The sequence below is a fragment of the Panulirus ornatus genome, chromosome 53, assembly GCF_036320965.1.
Source record: "Panulirus ornatus isolate Po-2019 chromosome 53, ASM3632096v1, whole genome shotgun sequence".
NCBI lineage: Eukaryota > Metazoa > Arthropoda > Malacostraca > Decapoda > Palinuridae > Panulirus > Panulirus ornatus.
Window position 1 is genome coordinate 3,908,784 of NC_092276.1, and position 19,231 is coordinate 3,928,014.

Consider the following 19,231-nt stretch of genomic DNA (forward strand, 5'->3'; position numbering starts at 1 on the left):
TGGGGACATGGGATCACACGTGTAGAACTCTCTTCCCATAATGCACAAATAGTAATCACAGTCACAGAAAATTATTTAAAGATATCAAAAGACTAGACTTTTTTTGAAATAAGCAATGATGAAATTGTGAGTGCAGACCGGGCGCAATTTAAAGAATTTGTATAACAGTAAATGAGGTTCAAGGGATGCGGGACCCACGAGTGCAGAACTCCCTCCCTGTACTGTAGAATTAGGTAATTAGCAGCAGGTAATTACACAGTATTGTTCCACAGAGACCGAGGTTAATAATGGTAATAGGAGTGTACATGATACATCGGTATGTTACCTGCTTTGGGAACCACAGTTCATAGTGTACAGTAAATCTCGTTTTGTTTTGATACAGAACTTGGGTATGAGTGTTTACAGTTCAGCAACATTACTGTTATGGTATCGGGAAATTACGTGCCCTGTTACTGTGGTGTCGCCATGCGTACACAGTGTATAGGATCGGATGAAGAGTAGGTCATCTGAGCGTGATTATATATATATATATATATATATATATATATATATATATATATATATATATATATATATATATATATATATATATATATATATAGCAAGATTTACCCGCACATGTCATGATGGATAATGTGCTCATACCACGGGAGTCAGTTGGTGAAGCAGCAGACTGATGTTTTTTAAACGGCACATAAAGGTTAATGTTTGACTGTTCATTTTGTTTCTGCTGTTACACAGATATTTAAATGCCATTTTTTTATATTTATTTTTGAAATGTAGGATCCGGTCACGAACAAAAGTCCCCCATTGAGGGCCAGACCTTAGATAGTAAAAAAAAAAAAAAAAAGTGGGATAAAAAGAGATGGATAAAACGGTAATGGAAAGATACACGAGATGGTAAAGATTTTCAGCAACCAGTGACCCAAGCTAGCGCAGCCTAAACCCCAGCCCGGACAATGTGTGTGTGTGTGTGTGTGTGTGTGTGTGTGTGGGGAGGGGGTTAGAAGACCACTCAGAGACTTCACCAGGAAAGCTTCCCCGGTGTAGGGAACGACGCGGAACTCACCCTCACGGTGCCAGCGGCCACATAATGATCGTGTTTCAGGGTCAGTGGTTCCCAGCTCATTTTGACCACTCGGGCAGGACGGTAACGATCCCTGAGCACGACGTTACGACCCCTTTAAGGGGTCAGGTCAGGAAGCGGTCATATCCAAGTGTCACACCGCACCGGTGTGTTCGAGAAACTTGAAGAAGGTAACGTCCTACCTGCGTTTAACGCGAAACATCGTAATTTTACAGTACTTTCTATAGTGTTACATTATAACGAACCGTTTCTTCGCATAGTCACGACGGAAACTCTTCGTTGAATCTGACGGCGTGATGATGTTGGTAGATTGCTCTAAGCGTGTATTGGGGTCCCCTCTCATGAATCTAGCAACAGAATGTGTATGTAGGTTATTATTCTGGATACCGTAGAGTGATGCCAAGTTTTGGCATTGGTATTGTATTACCACAGAAGTGGATCGCGGCCCAGCCGTGATGTTAAAGCAACTAGAAGTTGTGGAAAGGATGGTCCCGCCACCCACTGTTACCTCTACAGGTGGTACTTGGCAACTCCATCATTACGTCATGATTTACGTCTATGCATTCGCAATTCCTGAGCCTTTTACGGTCCTGAGTGGATGTTTTGTTAAGTTGCCAGGGAGTGGTATTATTGTGTTTGTGCTATTTTGTCTTCTAGACTATCGGTGTTTCTCTGTTTTTCTTGCGCGAGGGAGTGCTTGAATATTTCTCAGAAATTAGATATAGTTTTCTCATGAAAGTTATTTCGTTATTTTCAACTAACAGTGTGCAATTGTTGTTGTTACTGGAGAGATGATGTATGCATTTTACCTGTTGTTTGACTAATGGCTCAGCCAGTCAAGAGAATCTGTGTTAATTACGTAGTTTGTCATCCTAATGTTGTCTTTGTTTTGTGTCCGCAGGTGTAGTGGTGTTGCGTGGTGTTGATGGGCGGCCGTGGGCGGGAGCAGCGCCCCCCGCGGCACCATGTGTGAGTGTGGCCCCAAAGACGACGCTCCCGGCCCGGTCCGCAGGCCCGCGCGGGTGGACCAGCAGGCGGGCCACCACACCGCGGGCCACCCACACCGCCCTAGAGGAGGAGGAGGCGGAGGAGGAGGAGGAATGGGGACCTGCTGTGGGCGTGGAGCGAGGAGGGTGTGCCTGAATGTTCTAGTCTTACTGGTGTTACTTTGCGCGGGGTGCGTGGCTGCCGCCCACCGGACACACCGAGCCAGCGGCGCCACCGACCCCGACCACCACGCTAGCAGTATAGTGGCGCAGTTCTGGACGGCGAACCAGAGCCTGCAGCTGCAGCATCTGGTCTACAATAGAAATGCGGGTGTCCTGTACGTGGGAGGAACCAACAGGCTGTGGTCACTGGGCACAGGCAGGCTGAACCTGGAGGCGCGGGTGGAGACGGGGCCCAGGTTCGATTCTCCGTGGTGCCACGCGTCCGGCTGCGGGCTGGAGAACCGGGTGAAGAGAGTGCTTACCGACAATGTCAACAAGGTGCTGGTGCTAGACCCCGACGGCTCCACGCTCATCATGTGCGGATCCGTGTCCCAAGGAGCGTGCGAGAAGTTCCGGACTGCCAATCTGTCCCTCACGCCGGAGTTCATCCCTCGATCCGTGGCCGCCAATGACCCCGACTCCTCGACCTTCGCCTTCGTGGGCCCCGAGCACTACAACCAGTGGGGCGGGTCCGCGGCGCTGTACGTGGGCACCACCTTCACCACTGTGGGAGACTATCGCCACGATGTCCCCGCCGTCTCGACCAGGAACCTCTATGACATGGATTACGCCGAGTTCTCCTTCTCGAAACAGTCTCTCCTACGCATCGACGTCAAGTACCGCGACCACTTCTTAGTCCAGTACGTGTACGGCTTCAACGCCAGCGGATACGCTTACTTCGTGACGATGCAGAAGAGGTCTCACCTGCCGGGCCAGGAGGAATCCGGTTACATCTCGCGCCTGGCCCGCACTTGCATCACGGACGCCAACTACGACTCTTACACAGAGATCACGCTCGAGTGTCTGGGCGCCGACGGCACTTACTACAACCTGGTGCAGGATGCCAAGCTGATCAGGGCCGGCAGCGACCTGGCGTCCAGCATGGGCGTGGGCGTGGGAGACCCAGTCTTGATAGGGGCGTTCGCGCCCTCCCAAGGCCACACTTCGAACCCCGAGTCCGCCTCCGCCGTGTGCGTCTACTCCGTGCATGACATTGAGTCCAAGTTTAACGAAAACATCCACATGTGCTTCAACGGCTCCATGCAGTACCGCAGTATGGAGTACATCTCCGGGCCCATCCTCAACGGCAAGTGTCCGGCCGCAGGGGTAAGTACTAGCTGTTCTTTTGTATGATGGTAGCTGTTTTTGGCTGTTATATGTGGACGCCTTGTTAATTAGCATGTGTTTTGAGCTGCATGAGACACCCGCTCTTCGTTATTTCCGTCCTAAAAGTGTTCGAGAGGTGTTGGTATCGCTGGCTGGGAAGAAGGACTCCCGCGAAAACTTGAGTGGTGACATGTTATCTGATAACGGAGTGAGAGCAAAAGACTCGTTGGCAGATGTTGAGGCTAACCAGACGCTGACAGCCCGGCCCTCTCACCGCCACGCCTCGCTGCCGCCACAAGAAACAGCCTCTTGATGGTCGATTGCTGAAGCCTCTGCAGCGGGAGATTAGGCAGTCTGGCGCTTCAACGACGTTCACTCTTTTCTCTGCCCTAGTGCCGTGATAGGCGTAAATAACGGGGGGAGTCGAGTGGTGTCTGGAGCGATACACGTCTGATATAAATTCGCGGGGGTGCCTTAAATAAGTTTTGGGTTGATCGCTTGGGGGCTAGCGATGGGTCCCAGCGGCATCGCTCGCATGGCTCCGCAGCGTCCCACAATTGCACTAAAACGCCAACATTGTGAAGGGATAAGGGTGGTTGGCTGGCTCAGCAGTGCTGGGATAGCCTGTGTTAGGGGTGGATGGTGTGTGGTGGCTAATGGGGTGGCGCTGAGCGGCGCAGTAGTGCAAGTTGTGTGGCTGAAGGAGGAGGCCAGGGGTGGAGTAACTGTTCAGGGGTGAAGAGGGCAAGTCTGCAGTGGTGGTGCAGGGTGGCTAGCTCCAGGGGTGGCTATTGGTGGCTGATTTAGGGGCGACAGTGGGTGGAGTAACGGTCTGAGGGGTGGAGAGGGTAGCTGCGGCGCTGGCTCCCCCCCCCCCCTCTCTTTCCAAGGGTGGTAATAGGTGGCCCTTGAAGGTGTGACGATCCACGGGTGGATCAAGGCGGCTGGTCGGTTAACATTGGGGTGTATCGTGGTCTACTGCTGGCTTGTGTGATGGCAGCAGATTGCAGTACATGATGCTGGGTGAACACACGTGAGGGGTTGGTTACTCAACTTTGAGCAGGGGAGTATTCATATGTGTTGACGAGGATCATCGGTACATACATACATGATGGTATCTTTATTTCTCACTGACATGACCAGGCAATCCCTGAACTTTCATCCAAGGTTCGACGATATATATATATATATATATATATATATATATATATATATATATATATATATATATATATATACATAGTATTCTTACCGTTGCAAAAACCACCTATCAGGTTACAAGTCGAATTCAAAATTTTAGATGGAGGAAAAAAAGAATATGTGGGGAGTGCGTTTCCAAGTGGATTGATGTGCAATCCCCACTCTGTTGGTGTGAATGTGTTGGGGTTTATACGTTATGTAAGCTTAATCTCTGCAGACATAGACATAGTCTCTTTAAAACAGTTTAACTGAAAGTCACACAGCGAAGGTTAGGCGGAGTTGAGCACGAGGCGCACACAATCTGGCACAGTGCATTTCATCCATCCGGAGGGAGGATAGATGGAAGAGCACTTGGGTCAGCCAGATTGTAAGAGGCCTCGAAGGTCTGCGGGACGCGGCGTAAGACAGTCAGGAGTTATCGGAGGAGCAACATTATGATCTGTGCCGGATATCCATCGGGAGATTACACACACCCTCCCATGCTCATCCTGTGTGAGCGGTAGCGCAAAAAGGATTACAGATGCTACGAAGGTCTCGTAGTCTGCCAGAGAGAGAGAGAGAGAGAGAGAGAGAGAGAGAGAGAGAGAGAGAGAGAGAGAGAGAGAGAGAGAGAGAGAGAGAGAGCTTGGTCCCAGACACAGTTTGTGGAGGTAGTTTGGTAGAGGAACCCTCAAAATCGAGGTATGATCAAGTGATTTTTATTTTTTGTAGAGGAAAAGAAAGCTATTATTTTTTTTTTACCTCAACTGAAAACGACCGGAGGAGGCACGGCTATGTTCTTTAAGAAACACTTAGTGGGAAGTTCGTGTGTCGTGTCGCGAACTCGAGGGATAGATGATTAATGAATTTCACGAACGTATTGTGTGAAATCCGGCTTTGGGAAGGGCCACACACATACACACACACACACACACATCAGCTGCACACGCCTCTTCCCACACCGCCAGACCTGGTAAACTCTGTGGCCAAGGCGATGTAATTAATTTCGCGTTAAAAATCCGCCAAGCTGCCAAGTTTCTCAAACTCTGGCGTCGGTGGGCGGCTGTGTAAGTTGGCCGTCGGACGCTGAATGTTTCATAGGACGGGGACTGCTCTTGAGTCAAGTCCAGTGTCTCGCATTCTTGCGCCGGTTGACCGCGGTGGATAATTTCTACGTGTGTGACTTCTTGTTGTTCTGGAGGGCGACGGATGAGGTGGATGGAGGTTACGGCCGGCAGGTGGAGAGTCGGGCTACCGGATGAGGTGGATGGAGGTCACGGCCGGCAGGTGGAGAGTCGGGTTACCCACGTGTAGGCCTCAACACGCAGGGGATTGTCCCTCCGGGAGGAGAAATAGATACAGTCACTCCATAGAGGAACCTACCGTTACGTCTGTGTGAAGGGTCGAGTTTACTGGGTTTGAAAATGAGTGAAGAATTAATTTCCCTTTTCCTTCTTTCGGTTCGTGATAGTATAGGAGGGGAGGATTTCCAGCCCTCCCCCCATTAATTCTTTCGTGCCCCATCAGCCCCTCTAACTCCATCCCATCCTCACGTACATTTTTGTTTCACAGGTGATCGAGTAGAACTTTTTTTTTTTTTGGAAAATTGCAGTCCCTCCATGAAATGCATATATGGTTGTTTGATTCCTGGATGTTTCCTTGTCGTGCGTGGATCCACACGTCCGTCAGTCATTTTTTTTTTGTCTCGTAAATATTTGCCCAGCATTCCCATTCCAGAATGTGTCCGAAGCGTGCTGAAAAAATTCCCCCTATTTTTTTTTTTTTAATATCTGAAAGTTTTCATGACACTTGACACGCCGGACGAGTGTGTGTGTGTGTGTGTGTGTGTGTGTGTGTGTGTGTGTGTGTGCGTGCATTTGTTCTGAACGGTCTTGTGACTGCGCGCGAGTGAGACCCGCACGTGTGCGTGCTGGTAGGAGGGCTGGGGTGGGCGGCAGCGTGTGGTATGCGCGTGCCGCGTGCTCCCCACGCAGCTGACTACTTCTGGCTTCTCTCTTTTATCTCGCTCATCGCCAGTCCGGTTCCCGTTTGTCTCGTGACTCCAGCTTATCTCCATCTCTGTACTGGGTAACTGTTCTCTCCCTCATGACCGTTCGTGATGCCTAAGGCCCCCGCAGAGTGGCATGCCCTTGCGTACACAAGCGTCTGTTGTGTCCGTGAACGAGTTCAGAGTCGTAACAGTCGTCCGTGATGGCTGCGACCGTAGATTGATACAGTTCAGCATCAGTGGTGAGCCTGGTCACCTCTTAAGGTCATGACGGGTTGGTGTGGGTTTTGTTAGTTTTGATTTAGGTTTTCGTATATACCCTCTGGTGTAGTAGCCTCGTTTGACCTGGGTTCAATTCGTGTTGACCCTGATTAGACCCTCTAGTGGCTTCCTTTGCCCCGGGTCTCATTCTTGTTGACCTTGGCCGGTTTAGACACCATTTCCGGCAACTCCCGTTGATCCTTTAATTCCTGTTGACTTTGGCGTGTGTAGGCATTGTTTCTTGTGACCACAGTTGATCTGGTTTCCTGAGTCGTGTTGGAAGTGTTGCGGCCGTACGTTCACTGCCACCGTGATGTCGGAGTTTTTTTGCTTGAGTCGTTACGATGTGAAGCTTTAGGAAGACAGCCAACCATGCTGAGCCACCACAGTGCAATGCCCTCGGAAAGCATCATCATCATCCATGCTGAGCGGCTACATGTGACGCCTGGGAGGGTGACCCTCTACGCTGAGCTGCCGCGTGTGGTGCCTGGGGGAAGCCTTCGTCCACTGGTGTCGCCTGATCGCTAGTAACGTGTCTTGGCGTTGGCTTGGGGCGTGACACTGCCGGCCTCACCAGGATAACTGCCCCCGGGGGATAGGTGCCACTAGACATGTTTTTGGACGGTAAAACAAGATTTACGTCGACCTCTTAACGCTAAAGAGTGTGTAGATAAACTTCAGCGTCTCCTACCATTTTAAACTTCTGCTATTGGGAAGTCTTTAAGTATTTGGGCAGGGATGTTGATGAAATTATCGAGGATGTTTTTGGTGATGAATTTCTCTTTTTATGTACCCATTTACGTGTTCGGCTTTATGGATGCAGTGTCAGGAACAAACAAAAAATGGCCTCATTCACGCTGATGCAATCTCAAGCCGTCATACGTAGTGTACTGTGATTTACAGATATGAAACGTAAGTTTCTTTAAGAGTCATTTGGACGAATGCGAGTCATGTATTTATTGGTAAGGTCCGTGAGGAGTAGGGGCCCTAAATGTTTTCACTGACTGCTCGGGCCATTTCGGTATTTATTGTTTTATGGCGCGTTTCCGTCTGGCCAGAGTGGGTGTGATCGTATCTCTTCAGCCGCGGCCAGCTTCCGGTGCCATCCCCTGCCCCTCACAGTGCCACCACGCCAGCAGCCCCCAGCGAGGTTGCGATGGGGCACTCTTGTGGCAAGCGTTCTCAAGTTGTTCAGATGGGAATGAGAGGTGGATTGACCTCCGTCAACAACGATGAAGGCAGACCCCAACCTCCCGTGTACCGTACGATGGTCGCGGAGACTCGTCTACCCTGCAGTCTGGTTTGCGACCAAGCTGAAGCTGTGATGCTCCTCTCCTTCGGTCAGGATTGGAGGCCATGGTCCACAGTCCTACGTATCCTCTATATCCTTGGCTGATTGGGTACATAGATAGGTAGGTACTTGTATTTCCACGCAGACATTTGCCAACTACACAGGGCTCTTTCGGTATTTATTGATTCGCAGGTGCTGTCACATGGTCATTGTGTGTGTGTGTGTGTGTGTGTGTGTGTGTGTGTGTGTGTGTGTGTGTGTGTGTGTGTGTCACTCTTGACACTGGAATGCCGGAGGAGGAAGAGTTCCAAAGGCTCGAAGAGTAAGGACTAGAGGAAAAGGGGAGCAGTGGACTAAGGGAGGGGGTCGACGAGACGCCTGGTGTGGTACGAGGGAGATACAAGCGTCCGGTAAGAGGAGGAATAATGCCCTCATCTGGCCATTGCCACGACAGAATATATATAGTGGGCATCATATCCCTGATGGCCACCATTTCATCCCGTCCTGCGGCCACCGTCGCCGACCTCGCCGCCAAAGTGACGGACTGCCACGGTTAAACCGGCAGCAGGAAGCCGTCCATATCATTGTTGTGAGGAGGGGTGACGGCACCGCCAGAACTTTCCGCACCAGCGACGCCCAGGGTAGGATTAAGACGAGGAATGAGTGAGGTAGGGTGGGCGGAGGGGTTGGTCGTGACAGTAGTGGACGAGGAAAAGGAGGACAAAGATGAAGGGAAAAAGGCTGGTGACGATCATGACCCCAAGCGATGGCGACGGCCCAGCAGACGAGGGAGCGAGAAATATGGAGAGTGCATTAATCACCCTGGCCGGTGCGAATCGTATTGCTTGATTGGTTTACTGGCTCTGTCACACTGGCCGCACCCAAGAGCTGTTCGTGTCACCGCTGCTTCCGAGAACAAGTTGAGAATGAGTACACAACCACGGTCCTGTAACTAGATCTTGTGCACTCAACCAGACGACACGGCTTTACGTCACTAGATTAAAGCGAAGAGAGAGAGAGAGAGAGAGAGAGAGAGAGAGAGAGAGAGAGAGAGAGAGAGAGAGAGAGAGAGAGAGAGAGAGAGAGAGAGAGGTTGGCGGTGGGGGAGTTGAAATAATCCCGTGGCTGGCCAGATTAGTGGAAGCGTCTGCGAGTCCGGCGGCTCCTTCCCCCCCAAGTCGTGGTCGGGATCTTGACAATTCATTAATCTGTTGCCGATTCAGGAGTCCCGAGGGGTAGGAGGAGGAGCCTTCCACACCCACGTCCACCGTACTTGTTTCCCAGTTTCTTGCGGCTCCCGGGCGGAGATGGAAGCATGGGAAGAGGGGAGCTGGAAGAGTGCTTTTGAGAGGGGAATAGTTCTTTTTTGTCGGACAAGAGGAAGTGAGGGAGCGTTGGTCAAAAGAAATGTACTCTCTCTCTCTCTCTCTCTCTCTCTCTCTCTCTCTCTCTCTCTCTCTCCCTCCCTGGGAGGAGGGAGGGGGTTTTGGAGATTAATATAAAGCCCTGGGGATGATACGGGATTTTTATTTTAGGTCTGAGAGCGAATCAGGTCAGGCCGGGTCTCCGGCTTGCTGAAGAGGTCCTTCACCAGAGCTTTTTTTTTTTCTCTCTCTCTCTTCATCGTATTTCAAATACCGACATCACGTATCGCCGTCGTGGTTGGCTTCCAGACAGCGATCGCACCTTCCTTAGCCAACACTACCAGCACGTAGGCTGCCACAGCTGCCGCTGTACGTTTGGAGGGAGAGAGGATGTACTCATGTTAACATCAGGAACAGCTCGCGGTGAAGCCGTCGTCCGCGGTAGCCAAACCTTGTTAACACACACACACACACACACACACACACACACACACACACACACATACACACACACCAAGAAGGAGGGCATAAACTGTAGCGCTCTCTGTTCCGACGTTTCCATTTTCGTGGTGATGAGTGTGCCTCCCTGGGTTAATTCATTCTCCTCTTCCCTCTCCTCCTCTGCCTTGGCCTTCTGTTCTCCCTTACCTCCTAGTGCTTCCCGTTCCTTATTCCCATGTCCTCTATCTTCTCCTGTCTTCCTCCTTTATCCCTTGCTCTTACCTGCTTTTCCACCTTCTTATTTTGCCCCTGTCCTCTGTTCTATCCATGTCCGCAGTCTCCTTCCCTCTGTCGGATTCCACGTCTTTCCCGTGCGGTTCTCCTCTTCCGCCTTTTTGTTCTTGACCCTTTCCCGCCTTCAACTCTCCCATCACTACCCTCCTGTCTCCCTCACAGTCTTTCCATCTTAACTATCCCATGACCTCTCCTTCTCTTTCCAGACCTGCTTTTACTTTCGCATTCTCCATTCTTTTATGCCCCACTTTCCCTATCGTTTCTTGCCATTACCAACCTCCATTTTCTGCCCCCACCTCATCGGCCTCACCACACCCCTCCCCTCCCCACTCCTTCCCTTCCATTTAGCGGGTCGTCATACATTCCTCACGGTGGTTACGTATTTACTTGCTTGTATGCCAGGCAGGCAAGCAGGCAGGCAGACAGGTCGGCGGGGGGCTGTTTACTGTGCGGATGTAATGGATGTATGTAGGTTAATGGCTTGTGTCGGTATGTGGGTGGTGTTGGTGCGTGGCTTACTGGATTCCGATATGAGGGAGGAGTGAATGCATTGGATCATTATACGAGAATCTGTGGCGAAGCAAGTCCTCCTCAGGGATTCCGGACGTGCCCTACAGAAGGTGTGCCTACGAGGTGATTTCGTGGGCTGCAGGTACCTGTCCCATGAAGATTAGAAGAGATAAGGATGATAGATAGATAGATATATAGATAGATAGATAGATAGATAGATAGATAGATAGATAGAGTAGAAACAGCCAGACAGACGTAGATGGACTAAAACATAGCCAGAGGTGCACGTTTCCCGGAGAGTGTCGTCCTGCGCGTGGGTGTCGGAGCGACCGACCCGAGTATAAGAGAATTTCCAATAAAGCTCCGCTGGTGGGAGAGGGAACGTCGGTCCATGATGCAGATGACAGCACAAAGCCAAGCCTGTGTTGACCTGGAGGGCTGGGGGTGACCTGACGCGACCTGGCTTGCTTTGTTTAGCCACAGAACAGACATTCCTACCACCCCCGTCCCTCCCACTCCTCACCACCTCCGCCACCACCACAACCTCTTCTACCACGGGACCTTCTCACCGTAGCAGCCAGCACTTGTGAAAGATTTTCTTTTTATTTCCGAAGGTAACACAGACGTGTTCTTTGATTCCAGAATTTTCGTTGAATATTTATGAAAATATGTTTTTATTATTTCTGACACGCACCCCCTACGATTCTGTCTTTCAGTTTGTACAACTTTCCTTTTCTTTTTCTCCCACTCCTTACTCTCTCTCTCTCTCCTCTCTCCTCTCCTCTCCTCTCCTCTCCTCTCCTCTCCTCTCCTCTCCTCTCCTCTCCTCTCCTCTCCTCTCTCTCTCTCTCTCTCTCTCTCTCTCTCTCTCTCTCTCTCTCTCTCTCTCTCTCTCTCTCTCTCTCTCTCTCTCTCTCTGTCGGTTTGCACAATGGCAAAGTCTCGTAACTACCTAAGCACTCTTCCCCTCTAGACTTTTTCAAATGACGCGAATATAAACCATGATTTTATACCTGACTTGTTTATGTTAAAAAAAAAAAAAGAAGAAATGCTTCTTTCATTGGTTGGTATTGGTGTGTCCGAGCCTTGTGATGGAAGGTGTCGTAACAAACGTCTTACTCTTGACGTGGAGGATGTTGTGGTAAACTTTTTAATTTCCCCCCAAACTTTAGGTGATATCCGTCGCCCGGGTGTGGGTGCTCACGTTTCTGCTGCTGCTTGCTGCAAAGGAGGGTTCTTGGTGTTTGGAAGGAGAGGGAGGGTGTGCTTGCGAGTACCTACGACGAGGTTTTGCAAAAGGCAGAGTACGATTATATTTAGAATTCGTGAGATTAAACAAGTGCAAAGTATTAGGTGACTAGAGATAACTGAAGGAAGAGCAGATTAATTTTTTTTAAGAAATTCAAGAGCACATTTGATACGGTTGTAAGATTAATAGGTTGGCCGCCACGAGTTTTAACTTCTTCCCTCGAATACAAATTGTTAGTTACAGGGTTATATAAACACAAGCATGCAGACGAGAGGGGTTACGTAGACACAGACCACCCAAGGCCCAAGTGAGGTGATGTGGCTCTAGGGAGAGCGCGAGTGTACAAACAGACACATACAGACAAAGCAGGCCTTTCCTCTGGTCGGACATCACCCCCGGACTTGAGAAACACTTAGGCGTGTTCACTGCAGATCCAATCGTGTCCTCAACCCTGGCTGGCCAACTCCACTTCGCTTCCCTCTCTCCTTGTATCCTCTCGCGCCTCTCGCTCTTCCCTTACGTCTCTGCCTCTCTTTGCATCCCTCATCGTGCCTTCCTCCCTCAGTCTTTTCTGTACCTTTCTCGCTGCCTCCCTCACCTCACTCTTGTCTCCCTTCATATTCTCGTGCTGTGTCGTCTCCCTGTCTGCCTCAAGGTGCCTCCCTTCCTCCTTCGTCCCTCCCTCCCTCCTTCCTTCATGCCAAACCTCACCTCGTCATTCCTTGCTTTCTGAATCCCCTCCGTCGTAGTCTCACTAGAGACGTCGTTGTTGCTGCACTCATCGCCCCACCCCTCAGAGCTCTTCCCTCCCTCCTCCCTTTCTCCGTAGATCCTCCTCCTCCTCTTCACGTCGCGACGGATCTGATGATGCCCGTGTGTGTTGGCTTATGTGGCCATGTGTGGAAGTCTGCCGGCTGGCACGCTGATGATTTTTCATGTTTTGCGGGAGAGGGGTAAACAGGAAGGCTCTTGTGTGCTTGGTATGGCTGTGAGGACCTGTGTTGCCTCTTTAATCTTGAGGCACAGAGTGTTGCTTGATGTTGATTGGCCTGCGTGTTGTGTTTGTCGGGGGGGCGTCGGCTGAGGAGCCACTTCAACCCATCCATCAGTTAACCCCATCTCGCGGGACGCTTTGTTTTAACAAGCCATGTTTTCGTCGTATTAGTCTTTATTGGACTGCACTTGACTTGACTGACGTGACGCTCTTTATTGTAGTCTTTTTTCACGTTGGATATATTAAATCCTAGTGTTTGTGCGAAGATTGAACACGATAGTTCCCCCATTCACAGACATGTGTTGTTACTAAAACGCCCCTGTCTGTTTATATATAGACAAAGCGTTTCTGCTACAAGAGTGGGTGAAGGGTACATTGCAGGGTGTAGGTGGAGGCAAGCAAAGAGCCCACACTGGGTACAACACATGCGCATAGGAGGCTATTTGTTGTGAGAATATGAAGGACCGGTAACAGGAGATGGGATAGACGAGGCTGATGGGTGAGTGGGTGGTAGGGACAGCGGCCAGACAGACTGACAGACGTGGGTTAGTGGCCTGGGGTCACCTTACTCGGACCTCACTCCTCCTCCGCCTGCCTGACCTGACTCCAGCAGCGTCCTGTTACCTTCTGCTGACCCCCCTCCCCCAAACCTCCGCGCACAACTGTCCTCCCTGTGACCTTAATTGTCTGTATTTCACTACCATAGTCATCACTTCGCCCTACTTATCTCATCCCCTCACTCCTTTTCCTCTTCTGCACCTCTTCTTTTTTTTCTTTTTCATGGTTTTTTTTTTCTTTTTTCTTCCCTACCTTCTCCATCTCTCTATTTTCATCCTTTCTTCTATGTCTTTCATCAGATTATTCCTCTCCCATCTCTCCGTGTATCTTTGTATCCTTCACATCCTTTTCCTGTCTCTCTCTCTTCATGTGATGTGTGCTTCGCGATAGCCCTACCATCTCTCCGAAATATGCAGATGCTTTCATCACGCACTACTCATGAGTCCCGCCTCCCATCACAAATAGGTGTGTGTGTGTGTGTGTGTGTGTGTGTGTGTGTGTGTGACCCCGACGTGACCCCAGTCGTGACTCAAGCAGGAACAGATATCGGTCGGATTTTGGTATACCTCCACCAAATATGCTACTCGCAGTATCGATGCCTTTCGTAACCACATTCATGATTTCTTCTTCTTCTCTCTTTGTATTTATGATACATTAAACGTTGTACGGTCTGTTCATTCCCTGTTTAATGTCCTCATAAGATAGATGAATAAGTGAAAATATTTTGCTGTTTTTTTGTTTGTTTTATGGTTAAGTAATCGTTAAGAAACTTGCAGCTCTGTTAGTTTTCCAGACAAGTTATTTTTAAACTGTGGCGGGCGGTGTGTTGGAAGTGTCGGCCAGGTGGATGGAAATCGTATACCATGAGATAGTTGCTCAGGGAGGCGGCTCAAGTCTTCATTAAAGCAGATCTTCACCAGCCGCTCCTGCCTCTTACACTTTTTTTGGTTGTGTTTTGCCAACGTGTTGGGGTTGGGGGAGGATTCCCTCCTGTGAGTTTGTGTTGTGAAATTGTATGGGGAGATTAGTCGTGTGTGATCCTCACTTGCGAACCATGTGTTTGGTAATCTTTCCTCCTGCGAGCCTTTAATTGTGAGCTCTTCCTCTTAGCTTTCCTTGTGAACTGCTAATAGGAACCTCAGGCCCAGCAGAACACCAGATGGCCACAATGTCTTTCCTTAACTGCCCACTTTAAAACCTCTGGCAGATAACCACGGCTCTTTCCCTTGCCCCCTTATCTTACCTCCCGCCCATTTTCTTATAACCTTTCACGCCAGGTCGCCCAGCACCCATCCACTCTCTTTTGGGCTGCCCATTACTTAATCCTTCCCAGGACGCCCACATCCCCTCCCCCCCAAACCTCCTGGTGTACGTACTTGCGACAGCGACCTTTTCAGATGGGACGCCACACGCAGTTTTCTTTCCAAGTCCGTCACCCACCGTCGGATCCAGCTCACCCACCCAAGCGTCTCAACATCCACGTCCTAGTTTCCCTGAAGACGTTCACACACGGCCCCCACCACTTGGTTTTTCCAGGTTACCCCTGATTTCGGGCCTCAAGATACCCATCTCCTTGCAGACCACCTGCTGGTACCCACCCAGGCGCCCTTACTTCCCACGGCAGGCCTCCGCGGGCTTGTCCCCGGCTGTGTTCATAATGTAATTGGCGCCCTCGATGACTAAAGAAAAAGGCCACCAGAGGGAGCCATAAAGCTCCTGACGAAGGCATAAAAGTGCCGCCTCTTGTACCGGCGGTGATGGATGCCCTCACATTAAGGCACACCTTTTTCTTTTATATATATATATATATATATATAATCCAGACCACGTGAGAGCGCCGCGCTCTCCTGAGTGACGGGGTAGAAGCTAGGGAGAGGGAGAGCGGGGAGTGCTGTGGAGTGGGAGGGAGGAGGAGAAAGGCGAACTCTGGAGTAAATAAAGAGTGTGGTAGGTTAAAACACGTGAGGGCCCGATTGGAGTGAGGACCAGCTGATAAGAGGTAGGGATGTTATAGGACATTGGAAACGTAAGTTAGGGAAGGTTGAGGAATCTCTAGTATTAATGGACAGAGGAACAAGATGGCCTACATGGGTGTAGCAGACAGTAGCAGGGCCCCAGTGGGACCTTTGATGAGTGTCTGTAGGGATTTCTCCCCTGACTGCACCCGAGGTGGGACCAGATTTCGGAGGCAAGTGCCTGTAAGTGGATAATCGTTGTTATCATAAACTCCCGAGTTAAGACGGACTGCATCCCATAGGGTGGGTGAATGGTGGAGTACCTCGTGATGCTACACCATCTAGTTGGTCAGATAAAGCGATTTACGAATTCTCAGGTCTTTCTGTATCAATTCGTGGTCGGACGCTGCGTTAAGAGTTTATTCCAATGAGTGAAATTTGTTCGAATGGATGGGATAATGGCACCCAAACAGAGTCTTTTGTAGGGACCACGAAGATATTAGTGTGACGGATTAGTACGAAGGTAGTGGCTGGTATCGTTACTCACATTCTGAGTGAGGACCTCCGCTGACACTGGAGGCTGGGGATGCACAGTGTGTCTACCTAGCCGTGGCGATTGCCCGCCACAGGACGACCACAGTGGCGATCCGTCAGATCTCTACGTAAGAATCTCCGTCGAGTAGTCTGAAGCAACGCACTTTTTCAGTCAAGGAAACTGTGGTTCACAGTCCAGAAGTTGTACACAGCAAGACAATTCAGCACAGACTGTGGGGTGCGTCATTAAGAAGACAAAGTTTAGAACTGTCTTCACATCGTTTTCCGTGCAGAGGCTTCGTCTACGAGCCTTTGACCATAGAGGGAACATTGATCCTTAGAACTGTTGTCATGTTTAAAAGGAACAACGCTTACTGGTTACACGTCTCCCTCCCTACGGTTTTCCAAGCCGAGGCTCGTTAGAAAGTTCGATCACAAGAGGATTATTGATCCATAGAACTGTTTCTGTGTGGTGTCGGCATTTTTAAAGGCATTGTGTTCATGATGGAATACTCTAGCATGATGACTGGTTTTGCGTTGACCAGTGTGTGTGTGTGTGTGTGTGTGCGTGTGTGTGTGTGTTAGCTTCCGTGTAGGGAGTGCCAGAACCCCAGGCTGGTTTTACGAGGGAAAGATGTGAGGAGGGGAACGACCCATTTGATTATTCCCCTCATAAGAGGAGTCGACGCCCTTAATGTTTCCCCTCACTCATAATGGTAGTCGTTCGCTGGGATTTTGACGAAACATGATAGTTCTCGATGTTAGTCATTAGTCGGTGATATCGTGTATCATTATTTGATTTAAAGTGACACGCTCGTCCTTAATGTTAGTCGTTTGAAAGGTATTCTCGTTTATTTATTTGATTTAGGTCAGATAACGTCTTGATGGCTTCGTAACGGATGTGTGACAGTTAATGTGAAAGATGGAAGGGGACGAGAGGAGAGGAGAGGCGCCGGAAGCTGGAACAGTGGGTGTCGTGGTTGGATGTCACCGAGGATGGATGAGGTACAACCCTGACCCCCTGATTCGGGGCCAGCCTTGAACCACAGGAGGTGGCTATGTTCGCACCACGAGTCATCCCTTAACGGAGCTCTTCACGGGTCGTAATTGGTCCACATGTGGGTTGTTCAAGGGCCATACTTGATCCACACGAAGATTCAAGGGCAATACTGAGCCACATGAAGGTTCATGGGCAATACTGAGCCACACGAAGGTTCAAGGGCCATACTGAGCCACACGAAGGTTTGTTCAAGGGCTATATGTACTGAGGTTGTTTATGGTCTTACTGAGCTTCACTAGCGTTGTTCGAGGGCCATGCTGAGGTTGATTATTAAGGGCCTTGCTGAACTGTACTAGAGGGTTGTTCAAGGGCCATTACTTGAGCTACAGTGGGGCCCAGTCATGGGCCATACCGATCTAGTGCCGGAGCCACAGCAGGTCCCTCGGGGCCACTTGGAAGCCTCACGAAGAAGGAGATGGAGATTAATGTGCGGTGTTGATGGATGGTGGATAGGCCGTAGGGGAGGGGGAGGAGGCTGCTGTCATGGTACTCCGCAGTCCCGGAAATGACGGAAGTAAGTGAGGGGGAAGAGGTCCGATGATTTCGTTGGGGTAGATGGGGAGGAAGAGGTCCAATGATTTCGCTGGGATAGAGTTGAGGGGGCATGGGGAGAACTAGAGTGAGAGGTTGGGGGAGTAACAGTGCGAGTTAGCTTAACAGAGAGAGAGAGAGAGAGAGAGAGAGAGAGAGAGAGAGAGAGAGAGAGAGAGAGAGAGAGAGAGAGAGGCTGGTGATACTAGTGTTTGGTTGTATTTTTGAGGTTTCGTGGCCACAAATCTTGTCGTCACTGTGTGTGTGTGCCTACCCAGAACACCGGTGGATGGAGTTGTGCTTCAAGATAAGGAGGTTTGGTGCTTTAGGCTGTTGTGAATGGTACCTGGAGTAACAGTTTACGATGGTATTCTACGGGTATTTTGTATCTTAAGTATTCATAGGGGTATTTCACGTGAGGTAATGTAGTGACGTTATCATGATACACATAGGATTATGTTTCTTATGTTTTTATGTAAATACTTATTTTCTATCCTTAAACAAAATAGATAGGGTGGTTGCATTTTATCTTTGGCTTACTGTATATGACGTAAGGACGACGCCAGAACTGTAAACCACGGGATAGGGATGGATGGATAGAGAATGGGGGATGAGGAGGTACCGTCCCAAGACTAACAGGATACGGAAAGTAGAAATAGGCAGATGATTAGGGAGAAGTGGTCATTGTCGGCGTCGTAGGGAAGGGTCGTAATGGTGGTTCCGGGGTGCAGTGGCTGTGAGGAGTGGAGGGATGAGATACTAGGGTTAGGGAGGAAGGCAGGGAGGAAGCATGGGAGGAGAGGAAGAGTGGAGGGTGTGGGAGGGACCAAGGTAGGAAGAGAGGAGGAGGAGGAGGGAGGAGGAGATTAGGAGAGAGAGAGAGAGAGAGAGAGAGAGAGAGAGAGAGAGAGAGAGAGAGAGAGAGAGAGAGAGAGAGAGAGAGAGAGAGAGAGAGCAGGAGTGAGTTGGAGGGAGAGATAAAAGGGGGGTGGGTTGGGGTGGGGAGGGAACACCAGGAGGTGAACTTAATACCAGATTTTTGTGAGGTGGTGATTACTGTGGGTGGGCGAAGACACTGAGACCCACTGTAATGTAGGGGTAACCCTGCTGAGGTGGGAGTGGCGCCCATGGTAGTGTTGTAGTTAGTTAGTGAGTGTAGTAGGTTCTGCAGCGATAACTGACGGTAACTATTAAGTGAACTTGGAGTAAAGAAGTTGTGCTACGGGCGAGTGTGCCTGTTTATCCCAGCTCTCATTTACGACTCCCTGTCTCTCTCAGCTAACTTCAGCTCCTTCACTCGAGGCCACACTTCGTGATAGCGTCATCGCTTTTGTTTTGAAGTAATGCATCATTCGTCCACAAGCTTTGGAGGATCATACGTTTTTGAGTTAGTCTTTTGTTAACAATATCTTCGTCGTCTGAGAGTGTTGTATGTACGACGATGCTGGGGTAGATACGACTTACACCCCCTGATACGCCATGCGTTTGTCGGCAGGTCGTAAAAGAAAAGGATATGAAGATGTTGCGATCTGGGATATTGACCTCGTGAAGATTTTACTAGGGCAGGGATGGTGTATTGCGTACTAACCTATCCTTTGAT

The 19,231-nt window shown here is 49.9% G+C and overlaps 1 protein-coding gene across 6 annotated transcripts in view; it reads left to right on the forward strand.

The window, feature by feature from the left end:
- The window catches only part of LOC139765190 (plexin-B-like), a 538,550-nt gene that overhangs the window by 130,526 nt on the left and 388,793 nt on the right, over nt 1-19,231 (forward strand). For all 6 annotated transcript variants that reach the window (XM_071692470.1, XM_071692474.1, XM_071692472.1 and 3 more), the window contains exon 2: nt 1,989-3,402. In XM_071692470.1, the coding sequence (XP_071548571.1) occupies nt 2,053-3,402 (1,350 nt within the window). In that variant the 5' untranslated portion in view covers nt 1,989-2,052. The remainder of the gene's footprint in view (nt 1-1,988; nt 3,403-19,231) is intronic.